Source organism: Microcebus murinus, chromosome 15 (genome assembly GCF_040939455.1).
Source record: "Microcebus murinus isolate Inina chromosome 15, M.murinus_Inina_mat1.0, whole genome shotgun sequence".
Classification (NCBI taxonomy): Eukaryota; Metazoa; Chordata; class Mammalia; order Primates; family Cheirogaleidae; genus Microcebus; species Microcebus murinus.
The window spans coordinates 41,915,225-41,936,577 of NC_134118.1; the positions used below are offsets into that span (position 1 = coordinate 41,915,225).

The window sequence follows — 21,353 nt, forward strand, 5'->3', positions numbered from 1 at the left end:
TGCTATTAGTGTTGCTAATATTCCATAATTAACATTAATGCAAGTTTCTATTTTCTTTTACCTGAATTTAGGTGAATTGACAGATAATAAAAGTAAAAATGGTTAGGTTATAATCTAAGTGAAATTTGTTCTTCATATACTGAATTACTTACCAAATCATTATACCCTTACTATAAATGCTTCATTAGTTTGCCATTGTTAACAGAATAAAGTCCAAGCCCCTTCTGGCATACAGAAGGTGACTAATCTGGTCTCTAACTCTTCCACTTTACACTTTTCTTCCTGACCTTCCCAACTTTTTATACCTTTTTGAGTGCTCCTCCCTTTTGCTGGCATATCCTTGCTGTCCTGCTGAATCCGTTTCCATTAGTTCATCAACTTTGTTCGTAGTCTCCTCCTTCTCATGAAATAATCACCTCTTCTTTAACACCACTCTCCCCTCTTGAGCCAAAATATTTAATCTTGTGTCACTCTGTGTTTTTATTGATACATAATAATTGTATATATTTATGGGATTCATATGTAATGATCAAATCATGGTATTTAAGATATCCATCACCTCAAACATTTATCATTTCTTTTTGTTGGGAACATTTTAACTTTTCTAGCTATTTTGAAATATACAATAAATTATTATTAACTAATCACCCTATTATGTTGTCAAACACTAGAAGTTAATCCTTCTATCTAACGGTATGTTTGTAGCCATTAACCAACCTCTTTTCATCTCCCCTCCCAGCCTCTGATAATCACCATTCTACTCTCTAACTCCATGAGATCCATGTTTTTAGCTCCCACAGATAAGTGAGAACATGCAGAGTTTGTTTTGCTGTGCATGGCTTAATTCACTTAACATAATAACCTCCAGTTCCATTCATGTTACTGCAAATGATAGGATTTCATTCATTTTATGGCTGACTAATATTCCATTGTGTATATATACCACATTTTCTTTATCCATTCATCTGTTGGTAGACATTTAGGTTGATTCTGTATTTTGGCTGTTGTGAATAGTGTTGCAATAAAAATGGGGGTGCAGGTATCTTTTTGATATACTGATTTTCTTTTCTTTGGATAAATTCCCAAGACTAGGATCACCAGATCATATGGTAGTTCTATTTTTAGTTTTTTGAGAAACCTCCATTCTGTTTTCCAAAATGGCTTTTCCAATCTACATTCCCACCAACAGTGTGTAAGAGTTCCTGTTTCTCCTCATCTGCATCAGCATTGGTTATTTTTTGTCTTTTTGGTAGTAGCCATTCTAACTGGGGAGGAATGATACCTCATTGTAGTTTTGACTTGCATTTCTCTGATGGTTAGTGATGAGCCTTTTTTTCATATACCTGTTGGCCATTTGTATGTCAGATTCTTTGCCCACTTTTTAATGAGATTATTTAGTTTTTTGCTGTCAAGTGTTTCCCTCTGGATATTAGTCCCTTGTCAGATGAATAGTTTACAAATATTTTCTCCCATTCTATAGGTTATTTCTTCATACTGTTGATTGTTTCCTTTGCTGTGTAGAAGCTTTTTAGCTGAATATAGTCCCATTTGTCTATTTTTGTTTCAGTTGCCTGTGCTTTTGAGGTCTTATCCATAAAATCTTTTCCTAAATCAAATGTCCTAAAGCATTTCCCCTATGTTTTCTTCTAGGGGTTTTATAGTTTTGGATTTTACATTTAAATCTTTAGCCTTCTTTGAGTTGACTTTCATATATGGTGAGAGAGAGAGGTCTAGTTTCATTCTTATGCATATTGATATCCAGTTTTCCCAGCACCATTTATTGAAGAAGTTGTCCTTTCCCCATTGTATGTTCTTGGCACTTTTGCCAAAAATCAATTGGCTGTAAATATGTGGATTTATGTCTGGATTTTCTCTTCCATTAGTCTATGTGTTTGTTATTAATGCCAGTACTATGATGTTTTGGTTACTATAACTTTGTAGTATATTTCAAAGTCAGGTAGTGTGATGCTTCTAGCTTTGTTCTTTTTGCTTAGGATTGCTTTAACTATTCATGCACTTTTTTGATTCTATATGAAATTTTAGATTTTTTAAAATTCTGTGAAAAATGATGTTGGTATATTTTATCATTATCTAATGACCTTTTTTATCTCTTTTTACAATTTTTCACTTGAAGTCTGTTTTATCTGATATACGGTTAGCTATTTCTGTTCTCTTTTGGTCTTTGTTTGTGTGGACTATCTTGTTCCATCCTTTCACTTTCAGTTTCTATGTGTCTTTACAGGTGAAGTGAGTTTCTTATGGATACTTTACAGGTGAACTGAGATTCTTATAGGCAGCATACAGTTGGGTCACATTTTTTTAACCATTGGGCCAGCCTACATTCTTTAAGTGGGGAATTTAATCCATTTACATTTAATATTATTATTACTAGGTGAGGACTTATTCCTGCCATTTTATTAATTGTTTTCTGGCTATTTTGTATATCCTGTGGAAGTTTTTTTTGTTTCTTGCATTCTTATGGTTTACCACTATTTTTTGATGGTTTTCTGTAGTGATAACAGTTGGCTTCTTTCTCTTTCTCATTTGTGTATCTGCTCTACCAGTGGGGTTTATTCTTTTGTGTGTTTTCATGATAGTAGATATTGTACTTTAACTTCCCAGATGCAGGACTCCTTTAAACATTTCTTGTAGGGCCAATCTAGTGTTGATGGATTCCAGTCATTTTTGCTTGTCTGGAAAAGACTTCATTTCTCCTTCATTTTTGAAGGGTAGCTTTTCTGGGTATAGTATTCTTGTCTAATAGGGGTTTTTTTTTTCTTTCAGCACTTTGAAAAGTGCTGACTCTCCTGACCTGTAATATTTCTGCTGAGAAATCTGTTGTTGGTCTGAGGAAGATTTCTTTATATATGACTTGATGCTTTTCTATTGCTATTTTTAAAGTTCTCTCTGTGCCTTTGACTTTTGGCAGTTTGACAATAATGTGCCTTGGAGAAGGCCTTTTTGGGTTGAAATTACATGGGGATTGTTGAGTTTCCTGTATCTTGATGTCTTTATATTTTGCAAGACTTGGGAAGTTTTCAGCAATTGTTTTATTAAATAGGTTTTCTATGCCTTTGCCTATCTTTTCTTCTTCTGAAAATCAAAAAATTTGAATATTTGGTCACTTTATTGTATCCATATGTCATGTCATCTTTCTTTTCTTTTATTGTTTTTTTCTTTTCTTTTTGGTCTGACTGGGTTATTTCAAAAGACCTGCCATCAAGTTCAAAAAATTACTTCTTCTGCTTGATCTAATCTATAGTTGAAGCTCTTGATTATTTTTATTTTAGTAATTGAATTCTTAAGTTTCAGGATTTCTGTTTGGTTCTTTTTTTATGATGTCTCTACCTTTGTTGAATTTCTCATTCAGATCATGAATTGTTTTCCTGATTTCTTAGTGTCATTTATCTTTGTTCTCTTATATTTCACTGAGTTTCTTTGCTTTCACTATTTTGAATTCTTTTACAGACATTTAACAAATTTCCTTTTCTTTGGGATCTCTTATTAGAGAATTATTATGTTCCTTTGGAGTGATAATCTTTCCTTGCTTTTTCATGTTTCTTGTTTCCTTCTGTTGATATATGTGCATCTGGAGTAACAGTTGCTTCTTTCAATTTTATAGATTGACTTTCATAGGGAAAGACTTTTTCCTATAGATTTATCTGTGTCAATTAGTTAGGGTGATTTGGCTTCAATTCTGTGTAGGCATAGTAGTATAATTTCCATATGATTTCTTTGGCTGTAATCAGCGTCAGTGGTGTCTGTGTGGTTTTTAGTGGAGGCTGTGGTGAGGCTTTGCTGGGGACAGGGACACCAGATGGGCTGGTCCTTGGGCACCAATTGTAGTGGTGAAGGACAGTGTGGGCCTGTCCTCAGGCCCCCAGATGGCATATATAGGCACGAGCAGTGGTGGGTATAGCAAATCCAGACAACATACAGGAGCACCAGCACTCACAGAAGTGAAGGTGGGTGGGTCTTTCTTAAAGCCCACCACTGATGTGCAAGGGTGAAAGTGGTAGCGGGTAGAGCAGATCAATTTCCAGGCCCCTAGATGATGTGCATAGGTGCCAGCAGCTGCAGTGGCAGGTGGAGCAGGCCTGTCTTCATGCCTCTGAGTGGTACTTGTGAGTGCTAGTGGTGGCAGGTGAAGCAGGCCTCTACTCAGACCCCCCAGTGGTGCCTGAAGGTGCCGTGGTGATGAGCAGGGGTGGCTCAATCCCTAGGCCCCCAAACAATGTGCATGGGTGTTGGTATGGCAGTGGTAGGCAGGGCAGGCTGGTCTTCAGGCCCCCAGATAGTGGATGTGGGTCCTGGCAGGCAGGACAGATCGATCCTCAGGCCCTCAGGTGATGTCTGCAGGTGCCAATAGCGAATGGGGTGGGGCTGTTCTTAGTGCCCGGATGATGTATGTGGGTGCTGGCAGTGGTAGCAGCAGGTGCTGTGGACCTCCCTCCAGCTCCCTGGTAGTCTGTGCAGGTGCTGGTAGCAGAAAATAAGGTGGGTCAATCACCAGGCCCCAATAGGACGTGCATAGGTGCCAGCAGCAGTGATAACGGGTGGGGCTGGCCTGTCATCTGTCCCCTGGATTATGTGTGTGGGTACTGGCAGGTGGGGCGTGTCAATCCCAGGGCCCTCAGACAGTGTGCACGGGCACCGGAAGTGGGCAGGGTGGGCCTGTTTGCAGGCCTCCGATGGTGCACACAGGCACTGGCAGTGGTGGCAGGGGAGGGGGTGTCAATCCTCAGACCCATGGACAATGTTTGTGCACAGGCAGCGGTGGTAGCTGTGGTGGTAGCAGCTCGTATTACTCTGTATTGAACTTTGTTCCTAAGTCAATGTCCCTTACTGGATTATAAGCTGTTTAAGTATAGGGATTGTGTTGTATTTGCTCTTGGATCTCTAATGATGAGCACAGTGCCCAGCAAAAAAATAGTTGTTCAATCAATATTTAAGCAAATTGACTTGAAATTGGATGGCTCCCACATAGACTGAAACAGACATTTTCATTTCCATGTAGCTCTATAAAGTTTGGAATTCCTTCTAAAGTGTGAAACGTGGTCCATGTCATTGAAGGACAGTAGCCCTTCTAAGTTAAAAATTATTTTGGCATTTAGCACATTTAACTCTTCTAAATGTACTAATGAGAACCTGTTTTGTAGACACCAGTGGAGTTGATAAGCCACAATACATGTTTTAATAAGTAGATTTTAAAGTTACTCTTAAATGTTGTATTCCCTATTGCCAATTGTAAATCTGCACAATAAAGAGGCATTTATTCTATTATTTAATAATAAAACAAATCTGCATTATGGATATTCACATGTGTATATGCCCAAGAAAGTCATGGTAGCAATGTTCATAAAGTAAGCCAGTCCCTCTTGAGCCACATCCAAAACAATTTAGTTACTGTAATGACAAAAGGACTCCCACATAAATACCAAAAGGTCTTTTTTCCAAAAGTAATGAAGTGGTCCCAGACCTGGATCCTGGATACTGTCTGGGTATAGTGCTTCTCTTTCTTTCTTTCTTTCTTTCTTTCTTTCTTTCTTTCTTTCTTTCTTTCTTTCTTTCTTTCTTTCTTTCTTTCTTTCTCTCTCTCTCTCTCTCTCTCTCTCTCTCTCTCTCTCTCTCTCTCTCTTTTAAATACACACAAACATACCCTCAGATTCTCTGAAAATTTTAAATTCCAAGTAGAATTCATTAATAAAAATCTGAAATGCTTTTTCTTGTATAAATCATAACAAAGTGTTGAGAGATAAAGGAAGAACTAAGACCAGCAAATAATCATCTGCTGCTCCAAAACTGAAACCTGTCATTTCAACTCCCAACTCAAACACTTAGGTTTTAAAGATTTACCTTCAAGAAACCTTAAAAGCTGGTATCCAGCCTCATTGGCAACAGCCTCAAACTGTTCCCTGTCATCGAAGAAAACAAATCTTTTGCTCGTTTCTGCCTAGGGGAGGCAGAGGGACTGAGGTGGTCCTATGTGGCTGAATTAGATGAAAGACTTGCCTTCCACCATGGAGACATGGAGTCTAATCAAGTGAAATGAGTTTTGAGATCCCAGCTCATTTCCTAGGGGAGATCAGTTCACGTTACAAAATCACGACATCTCATTCATCACAACTGACGTGGTCTTTGCTCAGGAGAGGACCCCAATTGGGACTAAACCACCTGTCTTCTCTCAAAAAGGGGCACTTTATCCAAGTTAGAGTTGAAAGCTTTGGAGTGAGAAAACTTGCCAGCCATCAGCTTCTATCCGGGTGATACATGTGCAATGTCGAAGGGAACTTAAGTTTACAAAAGGAAAGACGAGTTTAAGGAAGATCGGTGGTTGTACTTTTACTGATGCCAAATGCAAATAATTGTAATAGAGATGTTAAGGCACAACGGGAGGGAGAGCCAAGATTGGGGCTCCCTCTTCTTTATCCCCTAGATTTTATTAAACTAAAATGAGAAGGATACGCATTTCCATGTCTCAGAGTTTAAAATGGCAAAGAAAATATCCTGATTTGCAGGCTGATAAATGATCATCATGTCTTTTATTTCTTTCAGGGCATCGTTATAACACCCCTGCTACTGCTGCTATTTGTGAGTATTTAGATGTTGTCTTTAATATTCTTTATTAAAAGCTATCTACACCCCTTTAAAAAGGGTCATTAGAATAAAATTAAAATTTGCATTTTTTTTGCACCATGTTTTGAACTGTTTTATTCGAGCTCTGCCAAGTAATAATACTCAGACACAAAGCAGCTTCACAGTCTTGTGATCCAAGAACAGCATGAAGACCCAGTTATTAGGCCTCAAACTCCTGGCTAAATCATTAGCTATTATAAATTAATAACCTGTGACACAGGTCACAAATGTACTGCTCTTTATTTTCTCATTAGTAAAACTAAAGTGATTGATAGTGACCCAGTGTTTGATAGTGTTTGACAGAGAGAGCCATGGAGCAGGTAGCAGGGGAAGTTTGGGTTCCAAGGCCAATACTGATAGTAGCCAGTTTCTCACCTTGTGGAAGACTGCTTCAGTGTGTTCATCTGTAAAATGGGAATCAGTTAACACCTATTCCATTCTGTCTCCGAGTGCTAATAAAATGTGCTTTAGAAATAAAACATACAAGTAGATACAAGCTCCTGGTTAACTAAACAAAAATTGTTCTGAAAACAAGAAATGCTAATTAACTGTCTTCTTTCTTTTGGCACTAAGCATGTGAGAAATTAGATGAAAGACTATAATAGAAATTAATGTTATCTCATGCTGAGCAAAGCATATGTAATCATGAATGATACCTAAAATATTTTATGAACTGTGCATTTTTTCAAACACAAATCTTCCAAATATAAATCATTCTACTTATCATTGAAATGTAGTGGGGATGTGTTTCTGGGACTATAATGTAGCTGTTTGACTGGCACCATTTATCAGTGAATTAAAACTATGGGGAAAATTTATTTAATTATAGTATAATTACCCAAGTTGGAATTCAATTAGAGTAATAGAGTGAGGGACTTCATTTCTTACCAGCTGTGTAGGAAATAGAAAGGAATAGATATACTACTAAACAGTTGGATTCTGCATCTTTCATGAAAGACATTACCTTCAAGTAATAAACCTCAGCCTTACTTGCCCTCCCTTCTGAAATGCTAGCTCCATTATGGCAAGGTAAAAAGAGTCAAATAAGCAGATCATTTTCCTCAGCATCAAAAAACCTCATGAATTTGGACTTTACCAATTCAGAATTTGCACTGAGTTAAATTGAAACTAAAGTGAATATTTGCATTAATTTGGAAGAAAAGAATTCTTGTGTACCTACCTGCTCACTAAATGTGAGATTCTGGAATCATCCATCAGTGCTTTTTCCCAAATCCTGGGATCACAAGGGCAATTACCCAGGAGCAGTCCTCGGTGGGCATAGTACGCCGGCCAGTCTGAGGTCCCGCTTGCAGTGGGTCACTATACAAGGGACTAGTATAGTGCTTGGCATCTAGTAAGTGCCCAGTAAAAGGCTGCATAGCCCACCTGTTCTCCATTGCAGGAGAGTGACAAATGTGACTCATTTAAGAAGAACAGGAGAGAAGTTACAGCCGCCACTAGCGGCCTGAGACCTGGGGTAATACTTTTGAGTATATCAGAGGCTGAAATCTCTGGGACCCTGTATCAGCTCATGATTGAAGAATCAAATGAATACTTTTATCCCTCTCCTTCCCATCTCCATGCCATAACATAAATTTTCTCAGTTGATAAAAATTATGGCATCTCTTTATTATAAGCTTTCTCCCATACACAGACTCATAGACTTGTGAGCATTAGTTGGTTCAACATTTTAAAATAATAGAGCTGTAAGAATAGTGAAAGAGATGCCAAGACCCTCAACTTAAAAGTTTAATGCTTCCCTTCTGAGTCAACTGGGCTGTCCCAATAGGTTCAGTGGCATCATCGAGCTCATCAATAGATCCTTCTATGTTATATGACTTTGAATCACATGCATAGTATGTATATACTTTTTGTCTGTTTAGGTTGTCATACATTTTACAAACAATGGGAATTTCTTAAACACAGGGGTTACTAAGCCTCATTTACTTAGCAGAACAAGAACCTGAGTGACTTAAAATATGAACACAGTCTGTAAAAGATGTACTATTTTTTTCAATACCCCTGCTATGAGTTGGATTATTTCCCCCAAAAAGATATGTTGAAGTCCTAACCCTCAGTACATCAGAAAATAATGTCTTATTTGAAAATAGGGTCATTGCAAATGTAATTAATTAGATGAGGACATAATAGAATAGGATGAGCCCTTATTCCAATTTGCTTGGTGTCCTTGTAAGAAGAAAAGGCAGAGACACACAGGAGGAACTCCACATGACAATGGAGGCAGAGGTTAGAGTGATACATTTACAAGCCAAGGAACACCAAGGATTATTGGCAAACATCAGAATCTGGAAGAGATGAGGAAGGATTCTCCCCTGCAGATTTCAGAGGGAGCGTAGCTCTGCTTGATTGCAGACTTACAGCTTCCAGAACCGTGAGACAACACATTCCTGTTGTTTTAAGCTGCCCAGTTTGTGGGCTTTGTTATAGAAGCCTAAGAAACTAACACGACCCCTGGAAATTGTATTGTCTTATTTTCTCATATCATGAAATTGGAAATTTCTGGGTATTCAGGCATAGTAGCTAATGAAGGCCATTTTTGCTGATAGAATATTAGTGTCCTGTATTTTTAACCACTTCTAAGACTGTCCACTTTACTTTCATGCTCCACTGAAACCTGTCCTCTGATTCATGCTTTTGCTGTAGGCATCTTTCATGACACCGAGCCTTGAAATGGGGTAAGGTGTCTTCCTAGTGCCTCATCACCAATTCTACATCATCTCCCATGTCCTCTCCATAAAATCCTCTAGTTCCTTTGAAGGTTATGCCAACAAAACTATACCACCTGCTACTCCTCTTTGTCGTAATTATCAATAGAGGCCCAGGTCACTGTCAGTCCAAAAAAATATTAGCATCTTCACATTGTTTTCTTCTTAACAGCGCATATTTCTAATTCTTGGTGTTTTCAATATTCACATAGAGGATCTTTCCAATATCCTGCCCTCTGAATTCTTAGCTCTTCTCCAACAAGCTTGCCCTCCACTTCATCTCAGCCAAACTACCCAGACCCTTCACTTTGTTATGCCAAACATGCTAATTGCATCCCTCCATAAGCCCATTTTCAAATATCAAACAGTTCCTATCTTGTGATTTATTCCCCAAATCAAAAATTCTGATTTGCTAGAATGGCCAATTCATCAACCTTATCACCTTTACAGTGTGTCCAACTATACCCACCCTACCTCATCCCCATGCCCTGATTGCCCATCTTACCTAGCCTAGATCTCATGGTCCATCATTATCATCCCTTTATTTTATACACCATCAACAATCTTGCTCACCTCTTACTGTTTGGTATTTGCCTGGCAAAGCACCAAGCCTGCTGAAATCCAGCTCTGCACCTTCCTGCACGTGTAACTGAACACACTAGAGCAAACACACTACCATTCTGACCGGACTCATTTGTGACAACTAAATGTAAGTGAGCATGGAAATCCTACTGCCTACTTTAATTAGTCTAGTCTTCCACTATCTAGAGACTCATGTAATATCTTCTTCTTGCCTCTCCAATCTCCAATGCCCCCCCCATTTTTTTTCATATCAAGTAATGCAGAAAGGAAATTGGCTGATGAGGAAATAAGAAGCAGTCAGAGAAATTTTACATGATCCTAGCTACCTGCATCTGTAACCATATTCTTTGCCTTCTCTCCTGTTTCCATAGATAAACTGTGTTTGCTGCCCTTTGAGGCCATTCCCTTCAATTACGCCATTTCTTATACCCTACTTAATGATATGATTCAGACAGATTTCCCTCTTTCTCCTATATTATCAAATTTTCTCTCTCTACTGAATCATTTCCATTAGCATATAAGCATTCTGTAATATCGCATATCTAAAAAAATTAAACCTCACTGTATCCTACCTGCACTCCATTTTTATGCTCTTTTCACAACAAAATTTTTCAAAAAAGTCATTTAAACTTATTCATAACTCCTTCAATAATATGTATTGAGTTCTTCCTATATGCCCAGCACTATCAGTGCCAAACAGATATATATCTTTGCTTTCATGGAGACTATACACTAGTAAAAACAATCAACAGATAAGTAAAAATACAATGTGTAAGATGGCTGATAAGTGCTAAAATGAAAAGGTAAGGAAGGGGAATAAAAAGTGCTGAAGTGATTTGGGGGAGGGATGCTATTTTAAATAAGGTGGTCAAATTTGGACTCACTGAGAAAATAATATTTGCACAAAGGCCTGGAGTATATAAGGGAGTGAGCCTTCTGGGGCTAGAGTGTTTCAAGTGGAAGGAACAGCAAGTGCAAAGGTCCTGACAGTATGCCTGATGTCCTTAAGAATCACCAAGGAGGCCAGTGTGGCTAGAGTAAAGTGAGCAAGGGGGAGAGTAGGTAAAGTTGATGTCAGAGACAGAGCAGAGGCCAAATGATATAGGACCTTAAAGTACTTTGTAAGAGCTTGGAATTTTAATTTAAGAGAGACAAAAAGACATTCGATGGGTTTTGACCAAGGGAATGGCATATTCTACCATACCTTTTTAAAAGGATGATTCTGGATTCTGGGTTGAGAATAGATTATAAGGGGATCACGATGGAGATAGGAAGACAAGTTAGAAAGCTAATGCAATATCATGGTAAGAGATGCTGTTAGCTTGGGACAAGGTAGTTGAGTAAATCAATGGAAAGTAATTGGAAGAAGAACTGGAAAGTAGAACTGAAAGATTGAGTAAAGGTTATAAGGGAAAGAGAAGAGTCAAGGATGACTCCAAGCCTGAGCAACTGAAGGAATGGAGTTGCCATTTACTAAGATAGGGAAGACTACGGGATTGAGCAGGTTGAAGGAACTCATGAAGAGTTCAGTATAGGACATGTTTGGATTGAGCTGCCTTTTAGACATCTAAGTAGAGACATCGGGTAAGCAATTGACTGTATGAGTCTGGAATTCAGGAGAGAGGTATATAGAGATATACATTTGGGAAAAGACAACATCAAGATAGATTTTAAGTTAGACTTGAAGAGAATGAGAACAGAAAAGGAAAGATATCATAGGATCAAGTTCTAGGGCACTGCAGTATTAACAGATTAGCAAGTAAGACCAAGGAGTGGACAGTTTGCTTAGGAGGAACACTGAGAGATTTTGGTGTCCTTATAAGTCTAGCAGAGAATGTGTTTAAGAAAGCGGAGTGTGCAACTACTTCAAATGCTAGTCATAGTTCAAATAAAATGGAGTCAGAGAATTGACCAGTGGTTTTAACAAGATAGAGGTCACTGGGTACCTTAACAAGAGCTATTTCAGCAGAGTTGTGTAGTTGAGAGGCTGATTGGAGTGGGTTCAAGAAACAATGGAAGAAGAAAAGTTAAAGACAGTGATAATTAATAACTCTTTTGGGGAATTTTACTGTAAAGGATGCAGAAAGTGGGGCAATCACAAAGCTAATAAAAAATCAAGAGAAAATTCTTTTTTAATTTTGGAAAATTAATAGGATATTCATATCAATAGAATTAATGCAGTTATAGAGGGGAAAATTAATATAGTTAAAAGAAGGGAAAATTTGTGGACACATGTCATGAGTAAGCTCCAGTGCATAAAGGGAAACACAGATAGCAATAGGAGGGAAGCCATGGTATATGGGCAGAGATACAAGTAAATTGGTTGACGTGACCATAGGAACTTGGGTAAGTTCTCTTCTGATTATTTTTTCTCAGTGAAATTGGAGGTAAACTTAGTGATGGAGGACAAGAAAGGCAAGGAGGTGTTGGAGATTTGACAGGTGAGAAGAGGTGAAGTAGTTATCTGGGACAGTGAAGAGAGAATGGAATGAGCAAATGCACTGGGATGGTCCAGCAGCACCAAGGGCCATCCTCGGAGATGATTTGAGAACATTTACTGTTGGCTCAGCCTGGATTTTTTCCTCTAAATGTCTGCATGGCTCTGATCATGTCTCTGGTCAAATGTCATTTTAGGAGAGACAACTTTCCTGAGTACTTCATATGAAATAATATATTCTATCACTCTCCCCAATCTACCATGCTTAATTGTTCTATATTAGGGTACTCCAGAGAAAAAGAACCACGAGGAGATAGATATAGATATATAGATATAGATATATGAAGAGTTTTTTTATGGGAATTGGCTCACACAATTATGGAGGCCTAGAAGTGCCACCATCTGCCATCTGCAAGCTGGAAAAACAGGAAAGCCAATGATGTAACTCAGCCCAAGTTTGAAGACCTGAGAATCAGAGGACACACGGGTATAACTCTCAGTCCAAATCCAAGTCCAAAGGCCCAAGAATCAAGAACCCCACTGTTCAAAAGCATGAGAAGATCGTTGTCCCAGATCAAGAAGGGAAAGCAAATTTGCCTTTCTTCTTATTATTTATTCTGGCCCTCAGTGGATTGGACTATGCTTCCCCCCATTGGCAAGGGCAGGTCTTCTTACTCAGTCTGCCAATTCAAATGCTAATCTCTTCAAGAAACACCCTACAATCATGTTTTACCAGCTATCTTGGCATTCCTTAGTCCAATCAACATGTAAAATTAAGTATCACATGTTCCTCTTAGCATTTATTATCACATGACATCTTGATCTTTTGTTAATTTGTTTATCTATCTTCCCCACCTAAAATGTAAGTATCACAAGACAGCAGGAACTTTATCTGTTTGGGTCACTGTTTCAATCCCAATATCCAAAATAGTGCCTGGCTATGGAAGTCACTCAAAAACATTTTTTAATGCATTATTGGACAAATGAATTGATGTATCTATTCACAAAGCTGGGTTAGAGCTACAAATATTGTTGTTTCCTTGTACATGCTCTACCTTCAGGGACACCCTCTTTATTATGAAGCCACTTGGAAGGGGCTGAGTTCATTTTCCCTCACTTATTTGTAGAGAAGTATTATGGTATAGTGAAAAGGCATGAAATCTTGGTTTAATTTGCAGCTGGTACCAGTTGTATAACAGTAGATTTTCTTTAAATCCTCTCAGCCTCAGTTTTTACCTCTGTAAAATGAGGATTATGGTGAGATGAAATTAATTAATTTATGTAGAAGCATGTTGTAAACTGTAAAGAATCATGCAAATGTTAGTTATTTAAATTTGACACTTCATTAGAGAGAAATAGAAAATAATCCCAGAAAAGACAAGTTTTTTGCGAAAGCACTCATCCTAAATGTAGCAATAGTCTAGCTGGTTCAGATCTTAATACTGATGGGTTGAGTATGAATACTTAAAACTTTAAGATTCTATAATCATATATAATCTATAATTTTATAACCTTGTGTATAAGGGAATCCAGTGCTTACCGTAGCTGACAGTGAGAACTGTGAAAGTTTTCCTAAAATATCATCTTTTACTCCTAAGACCCTATCTTAGTTTGCTCAGGCTGCTGTAACAAAATGCCATATACTCAGTGGTTTACAAGCAACAGGAATTATTTCTCACAGTTTCAGCGGCCGGGAAGTCCAAGATCAAGGCAGATTCAGTGACTGATGAGGGCCCACTTTCTGGCTCACAGAAGCTCCTTTTTGCGGTGTCCTTGCAGGGCGGAAGGGGCAAGCTAACTCTCTAGGGCCTCTTTTATAAGGGGACTAATTCATAAGGGCTCCACCCTAATGACCTAATCACCTCCCAAAAGCCTTACCTCCTAATACCAGCACCTCCGGGGGTTGGGATTTCAACATACAAATTTGGGAGGGGGACAAAAACATTCAGATCATAGCAGACTCGAAGTACTTTTATGTATATTACCTCAATTATCTTGATAACATACCTCTCATTTTGGCAAGGGCAGGAATTATTGATTTTCTTTATTTTGTCAGTGTATATACCTGAGTCCATGGAATTTCTATCTGTGAGGATAAATATTTGCCGCTGCTGGTCTGGGACTTCTCAGACATAACTGCAGTGAGGTGGAGACACAAAATGTGCTTGGGGCAGCACTGTCTTAGCCAGGCTTTCCCCTTGCCCTTTGGGTCCCTCTCCACCACCCACCGCTACAGCGCTCCCTGAGCAGGTAGGGTCCAACCCAGTGGGAAAGACATTGATTCCTGGCCACACCCTGGCCTGTTGGTACCCAACCTGGAGGAACTCAGCATTTGTTCTGCTGAAGAGAATATTTCACAATAGCAGGCTCCTTGATTCCTGAACCAAACTTAAGATTGATAAGACCAAATCCTTTTGTAGGAAAAGAGAGAGCAAAGTTTGTTCCTAGATGCCTCTGAGTATCTCTGCCTCCAGCCCTGTCTGTCCTAGAAGTCCCTCTTCCCGCAGCTTTCCTCTTTGGGTTAGGATAAGCCAATTTGCAGTTCACAGTTCATTTTGTCACATTTCACTAAACAGTCTGAGTGGTCTGAGTAACCAGGAACAATGATTGCGCACATTAAATTTCCATCAAAATTATTAGAAGGTAACCTTTTCATCTTACATTTTAAACTAGCACATAACATGGATGAACCTGGACGACATTATGCTAAATGAAATAAGCCAGACAGAGAAAGACAAATACTACATGGTCTCACTTATATTGGGAATGTAAAAAGTCAAACTCAAACAGAGGGTTGAAGGGTGGCTACCAGGGGTCGGGAGGTTGGAGAAATGGAGAGATGTTGGTCAAAGGACACAAACTTGTAGTTGTAAGATATATACATTCTAGACAACTAATATACAGCATGGTGACTATATTTAATAATAATATATTGCATAATTAAAATTTACTGAGTAGATTTTAAGTATTCTTACTACCACCACAAAAAGGTAACTATGTAAAGTGATGGATATGTTAAATAGCTTGATCGTGGTAATCATATCACAGTGTATACATATGTCAAAACATCACATTGTACACTTTGAATATATACAATTTTTATTTGTCAATTTTACCTCAATAAAACTGAAAGAAAGAAAGATAAAATAGCATATAAACAAAAAGAAAGGTGAAGCCATGTTTTACATAATTTTTTGTCTTTAAAAGAATTTTTTAAAGCTTATTTTGTTTTTTTATTTTTCAGAGAAGGAAAAAGACCATGCATTTAGATATAAAAAGATCATTTCCTCTACTAGTTATGTACTTATCATGCAATAACACAATTTTAGTCTGATGCATGCAACTGAATGCGTATGGCTGTTCAACTAGCATCCTCCTAAGTTTGATAAAAATCAGTCATTTTTACATTGAGTCTGTCACCTGATACACATTTTATTTAGCAATTTTGTGTAAGTAATCAGTTTACTTTGCATATATCCCTGTGAGAGAAGGGACAGCAGAAATGAAAGAAAGGCTGAACTATATAGTTTGTGGGAAAAGATAGAATTCTGGAAAAGTTTTAGGGATTGGGGTCTGGAGAGACCCTCTCTTCTGTCTAAATGCTTGTCTTTGTGTCAGGAAAGATCTGTAGATATTTATGAGTGTGTCTGTGTGGGTACAAGAAAGTTAGATGCAATGGTAAGAAAGTCCCATCCTCCCTCTCCTTTCCCCCCAGGGCTGGGCTCTGTGGAAGTTGGGCAGGAAGGAAACAAACAATCCTCCTCTACCTCTGAAGCTGTTGCTTCCTGATTTTCTAGCAAAAAAAAAAAAAAAAAAAAAAGACTTAACATTCATCATCTACATATAAACTGTAAATATCTATTCTTATTTTTCCCTGAATGTGGTGCTAATGAAAGCAAGGACCAATCATCAAGGGTGAATTATTTAATACAATAATGTTTTAATAGCTAAGAAGAGACACAAATAGTGGAGACGCCTGTGGCTAATGGATTTCTCTGATAGGAGATAAAAGGCTGATTACACAGCAGAGCAAGTGAAGAACTGGTGCATTAATGACAATTTACAGGTCAGCTCACTTACAGGAGTGATTTAAAATGCACCATCTGTTTTCTAACTGTAGGTTGATAGCTATGATTCTACAGACAGCCAATGGCTCTTCGTCAAGAATTGTTACTTACTTGTCTCTCTGAGTCTAGTTATTTTTCCCCATAATATTTTACCAGCTGGACACCCAGATTCTTTCCAAGTGAAATAGCTTCTCTGAATGGATTGATAGCAATCAATCCCGCTTCCACTCGGCCTTTCTCTGCCAGTTTAGAGAATTTAAGCCCTAATGTCCTTAATTCACATCCACTGTGTGAATTGCATTAACTTGACTGTAATGCATCTGCTCTGGTACTAGTTCTGTACCATCCTTGAGAGAGCTGAGAAAATAGTCACCCAATAACAATCTGTATCCTGTGGTTCAAATCAGGAACCCCAGCTGAGAAAGGCAGCACCTATCAACCATTCTTACCAAGCTCCTCGCCCCACTTTTTTTCTCTTAATTTTCCTCCCTCTTCTTGCTCCTGTCTGCCCCTCCCCATCTCCATGCAGCCCCACCCCCACATCCTCACTTTCTCTCACAAAGGTGAAAAAGGGGAGCCCAGCTTTGCCTCCCACCCCCACCCTCCCCCCCATCAGTGCTCTGTACTGTCTGTGATGAGTAGGCAGCAAAGGGTAAGGATTAAGGCTGAGGGCTTTGGAGCTGCACTTCTGGGTTTAGATCCTGGCTCAGTTACTTTCTAGGCTCTGGTGACCTGTCTGTCCAAGTTATTTAACTGCTCTGTGCCACTGCTGCCTCATATGAAAATGGGGGTAATGATAACACCCACCTCAAGGGTTGCTGTGAGGATTCAGTTATCCACCAGGCATCCGGCACGTAAAGCAGTGCCTGGCACATAAAGGCACACAGTAAACATTGCCGGTGTAATCACAGGAGACAGTTGGGTGGGAGGCCGGGCTAAGGATCCCTTCTTGGGTCTGGGAACTAAGTAGGGCTTTGTAACGCCTGAATGCAGTTAGAAGGATGGAAAGAAAACATTGACAAGTTTTTCTACCCGTGCATTGTAGTCATTCACTAATTGACACACATTTGTTGAGCACCAACGATGTACTAGATTAGTGGTTCTCAAGGTGTGAACCCCAACTAGACAGCAGCATCTGGGACCTGGTTAGAAATGCAAATTATTACCACCCTCCTCCACTGCCGTCACCCTCCCAGGCATTCTGAATCAGAAACTTGGAGGGTGGGGCCAAGCAATCTATGTTTTAATAAGCACTCTAGGTGTTTCTGATGCGCTAAAGTTTGAGAACCACGGCCCTAGCTGCAGCACATAGTCACTCTGCTGGACACAGGGAATATAAACATGAATAAGAGGGTGTCCCGACCTTTAGGAGCACGCAGTCTCCTGAGAACAACCAAGGATTCTGAGAGGTACACGGGAAACACAGAGAACAGTGCTTCACACACAGGGCGTGGCCAATATAGCACTTGGGGAGGAAAGTTTGGAAAGAATTCTCAAAGAAGTAATGCTTGAACTGAGTCTTGGAAAAACACTAGAACGTTTCCAGTTATAAGTGGGAGAAATGACATTCCAGAGAAAGGAGTGATTACGTGTATATTTGTGATGGGCAGGCAGGCAGGCACACAGACTTCAACTTCTAAAAAGCAGCTCCTAGAGTGGAGGGGTTTTGTGTTTTGTCCACTGTTGTAATCCCAATGCCTAGAACATGCCCCTGGCTCACGGGAAGCACTCAGTAACTACTTGGATAATTGAACACAAAGATCCCGAATTCACACATATTAAATTTTTGTGAATCATTTCGCCTCAGCAAAGGATAGTAAACCAAACAAGCCAATCTAATGGGGAGTTTTCTGCTTTAAGGTACTACATATTCCAGCAAGAAATTAGCCAATGACTGGATCGTTTGTTTAATGTGCTGTATTTTGGCAGTAGGAGACATATCACCTCTAAATCTGCCAGGGTAGCTCAGTGAAGCCCATTTGCTTCCTACTTGCACTTGCACTTGCTTCCTACAAGCTTATTCTATACCTGCAGACTTTACCTGCAAATTATTGATGCTTTTTATAAATACATTGGTCTTTACAACAGAAGCCCCAACAGTATTTCCTCCTTAAAATATGAAGAACCAAATATCCCAGGCAGCATATTTCCTTCTGCTTTAGTTAAATCAATTCTGCATACAAAATGACTGGGTCTGGTACTTTCCTAGTCATGTTCTCATAAGCTGCCTTGTGCCAGATGCTTGCTGTTCTGTCTTATGGATGCCAGGGCATACTTCATAGCATCAGAAACTTCCCTACAGGTCCCTTGCATCTTCACACTGACCACAGCGACAGGTCTAGTGGCCAATTCAAAGGAAAGGACTTATGCCAAATTAGACTCCAGTACTGAGGGTTCCTTCCTTTCAGGGCCACTTCTAAGGGAGCCGTCCTGCAGGACTTCCTCCCCAGCATCTCTGCCGTACCTCATCTGGCTTCTTGTACCCAGTTAATTACATCCCTGGTTAGATTGCTTCAGTCTCTGATCTGACAGGGTCTCTGAGGAAGGCTGCTCTAACCTGTGTTCCCAATCAAGTAGATGAGAGATCACAGGCCTTCTAGAGGACAAAGGCACCTTGGAGATCACAGACAACCTCTTCTTCAACCCACAGCCTCATTCCACTGTCTTCTAGGAACATGAGTTTTCCAAATCTTAAATATGCCAATGGTCTATTATGGGAAGGACAGAGGAATTAAAATCCATAGTAGTTTTAAAAATCAAGGTTGAAATGGATTTTTCTTTATTTGGGGGGAGCTTACAGAGGGAATATAGTTTGACATGGTTAATCATTTAAAAATTTTTAAGACACATTAATAAAGTGGGGATAGAAAGAGGAGCCAGGGATATGTGAGATCACTCATGGGATTCCAGGCAGGATTTGTCACCTTTTACATGAAGATTATAATTCTGAATCCTGCTGCTTGTCTCTAAACATTGTCAACCTTGTGAATAGAGTATTAAGCTGGACATTTTGAACTTGAAAACATTGTTTTTGAAAGTTTAGTTCTCTATTCATCTAGTACCTTGATTTCTCTGTGCAATACAGTTTTTTTCTTTATTTTGATCCTTGAACCAGGAACAACCATAGGGTTAATATTTGTGGAGAAAATGTATTTGTTAAGTAATACGTGCTTCAAAGTCATAGTTGCTATAAAATAGGATATAATTATTAGCTTTTAATACTTTGGTTTTGCATAAAAAGAAACATCTAACAGCCGTGTGACATTTAACACACCAGGGATCCTGTCTCTGTTGTTCACCAGTTTCACTTTTTCTGCCTGATTCTCTTCATTTAGTTTGTATTGGTTATGGAGGAAAGGGGCTAGAGGCCATCAATTGTTATGGGTTAAATTGACAGCCAGTGGTCAGTGTTGAAGCTAGTATTACATGAACACAGGGCCACTGATGGGCAAGACATACATTCTTGGCCTTTTGAGTGAATGTAGGTTGGGGCTAGAGAGGGGGCACAGAGTTTTTATAAAATACAGCAGAGTAGAGAAAAGACTTTGTAAGCCATTCATGCAGAAATGAGTGAAAACAATGATCCCATATCACTTCAGTCAGAGCTATCGACTTAATTTATCTGAATATTTTATTTGTTTTATTTGACATTCTCTGCCCTCATTCATCATCTCCTCAATGTTCTTTCACCAAAATTATTTTCCAAAAGATGTTTCCAAGTTTAACTAAACTTACATAAATATGAAAGTTGAAGTTGTTCTGTAGGGACAAGGTGAAAAGTAAGTTCCAAGGGCCAGGGAGAGAATTATTGATGATTTGGGAGTATCTGGTTGCAATAGGGACTCATGAAAGACAGAAACATCTATGGAACAGGTATTGTTTGACCAGAGAGGTTTGAAAACCAGAGGAGGTTTTGAGAAACATTAGAAAATTAATAGGAAGACTTAGTGATTCATGGTGATTGAGACTAACATGAATGTGTTACTGTTACTCAGATAAATACTCATGTACTGTAGGAAATAAAATCTTTATAAGGCAGAGACTGCAATTGGTAGCAAAGAAAGAATCAAAAAATGAGGAGGGAAAAAAATAGGAATTATGAACAGTGTTAAGGCATATAAATTTAGAAGAGGTATATCCATTTTTTAAGTTGAAAAATAAATTATGTTTCAGGATTTCCCATTTGCTAGACCACATATAAGATTAAATTCTAAAGAATCTGAGATTCACTGTTTTTGTTTTGAAGGAGTTGAAAGGTTAGAAACTAGTTAATTTGCATAAATAAAATATTATCATGATAAAAGAGTGAGACATGTTTATTTTAGATATCTACAGACAGGTGAAATAAAAATCATATAAACTATGATTATAGATGAAATATCATGCCATGTGATTATACACAGTATGAACATGAAAAGACTTTACTATTCAGAAATGTATTTGATAATAAGCAATTTAAATTGATTGCAAATAGTATTTTTTTTAAATCTTAGTCTCCCAATAAAAATTATATATTAAAATACTTAGGTTTTTTTGTGTCTTGAATTTAGAAAATTAGATTTAAATTTACTTGCTCTTTGTAGATAGCTGTCAAATCTGAGAGAATGAATTTGTGTGAGAGAATTTATTTATGGCATTATTTAATTAACACCAATATTTAATAACAGATTCAAAGTAATTCTAACTCTGATTTTCTTATTTTACAGCTTGGCTCATCCTCTTCTGTGCCTTTTACATCTATTTTTTCTCAGCTTTTTATGACTGTTGTGGTTCCTCTCATTATCGGACAGGTAAGGTCTCCAACTCTATCTGATCTCTTCATAGATCTAATTGTGAAATCTTATATAAAGTTAGGGCAATTGAGAAAAAGGATATTCAGAGGGAAGAGACAATTAAATGAGAATA

General features: G+C 38.5%; 1 protein-coding gene across 1 annotated transcript in view; it reads left to right on the forward strand.

Moving 5' to 3' along the window:
* Positions 1-21,353, forward strand: part of SLC10A7 (solute carrier family 10 member 7) — a 234,400-nt gene that overhangs the window by 164,660 nt on the left and 48,387 nt on the right. The window contains exons 6-7 of the mRNA XM_012783763.3: positions 6,556-6,591; positions 21,155-21,238. Coding sequence (XP_012639217.1) covers positions 6,556-6,591; positions 21,155-21,238 — 120 coding nt within the window. The remainder of the gene's footprint in view (positions 1-6,555; positions 6,592-21,154; positions 21,239-21,353) is intronic.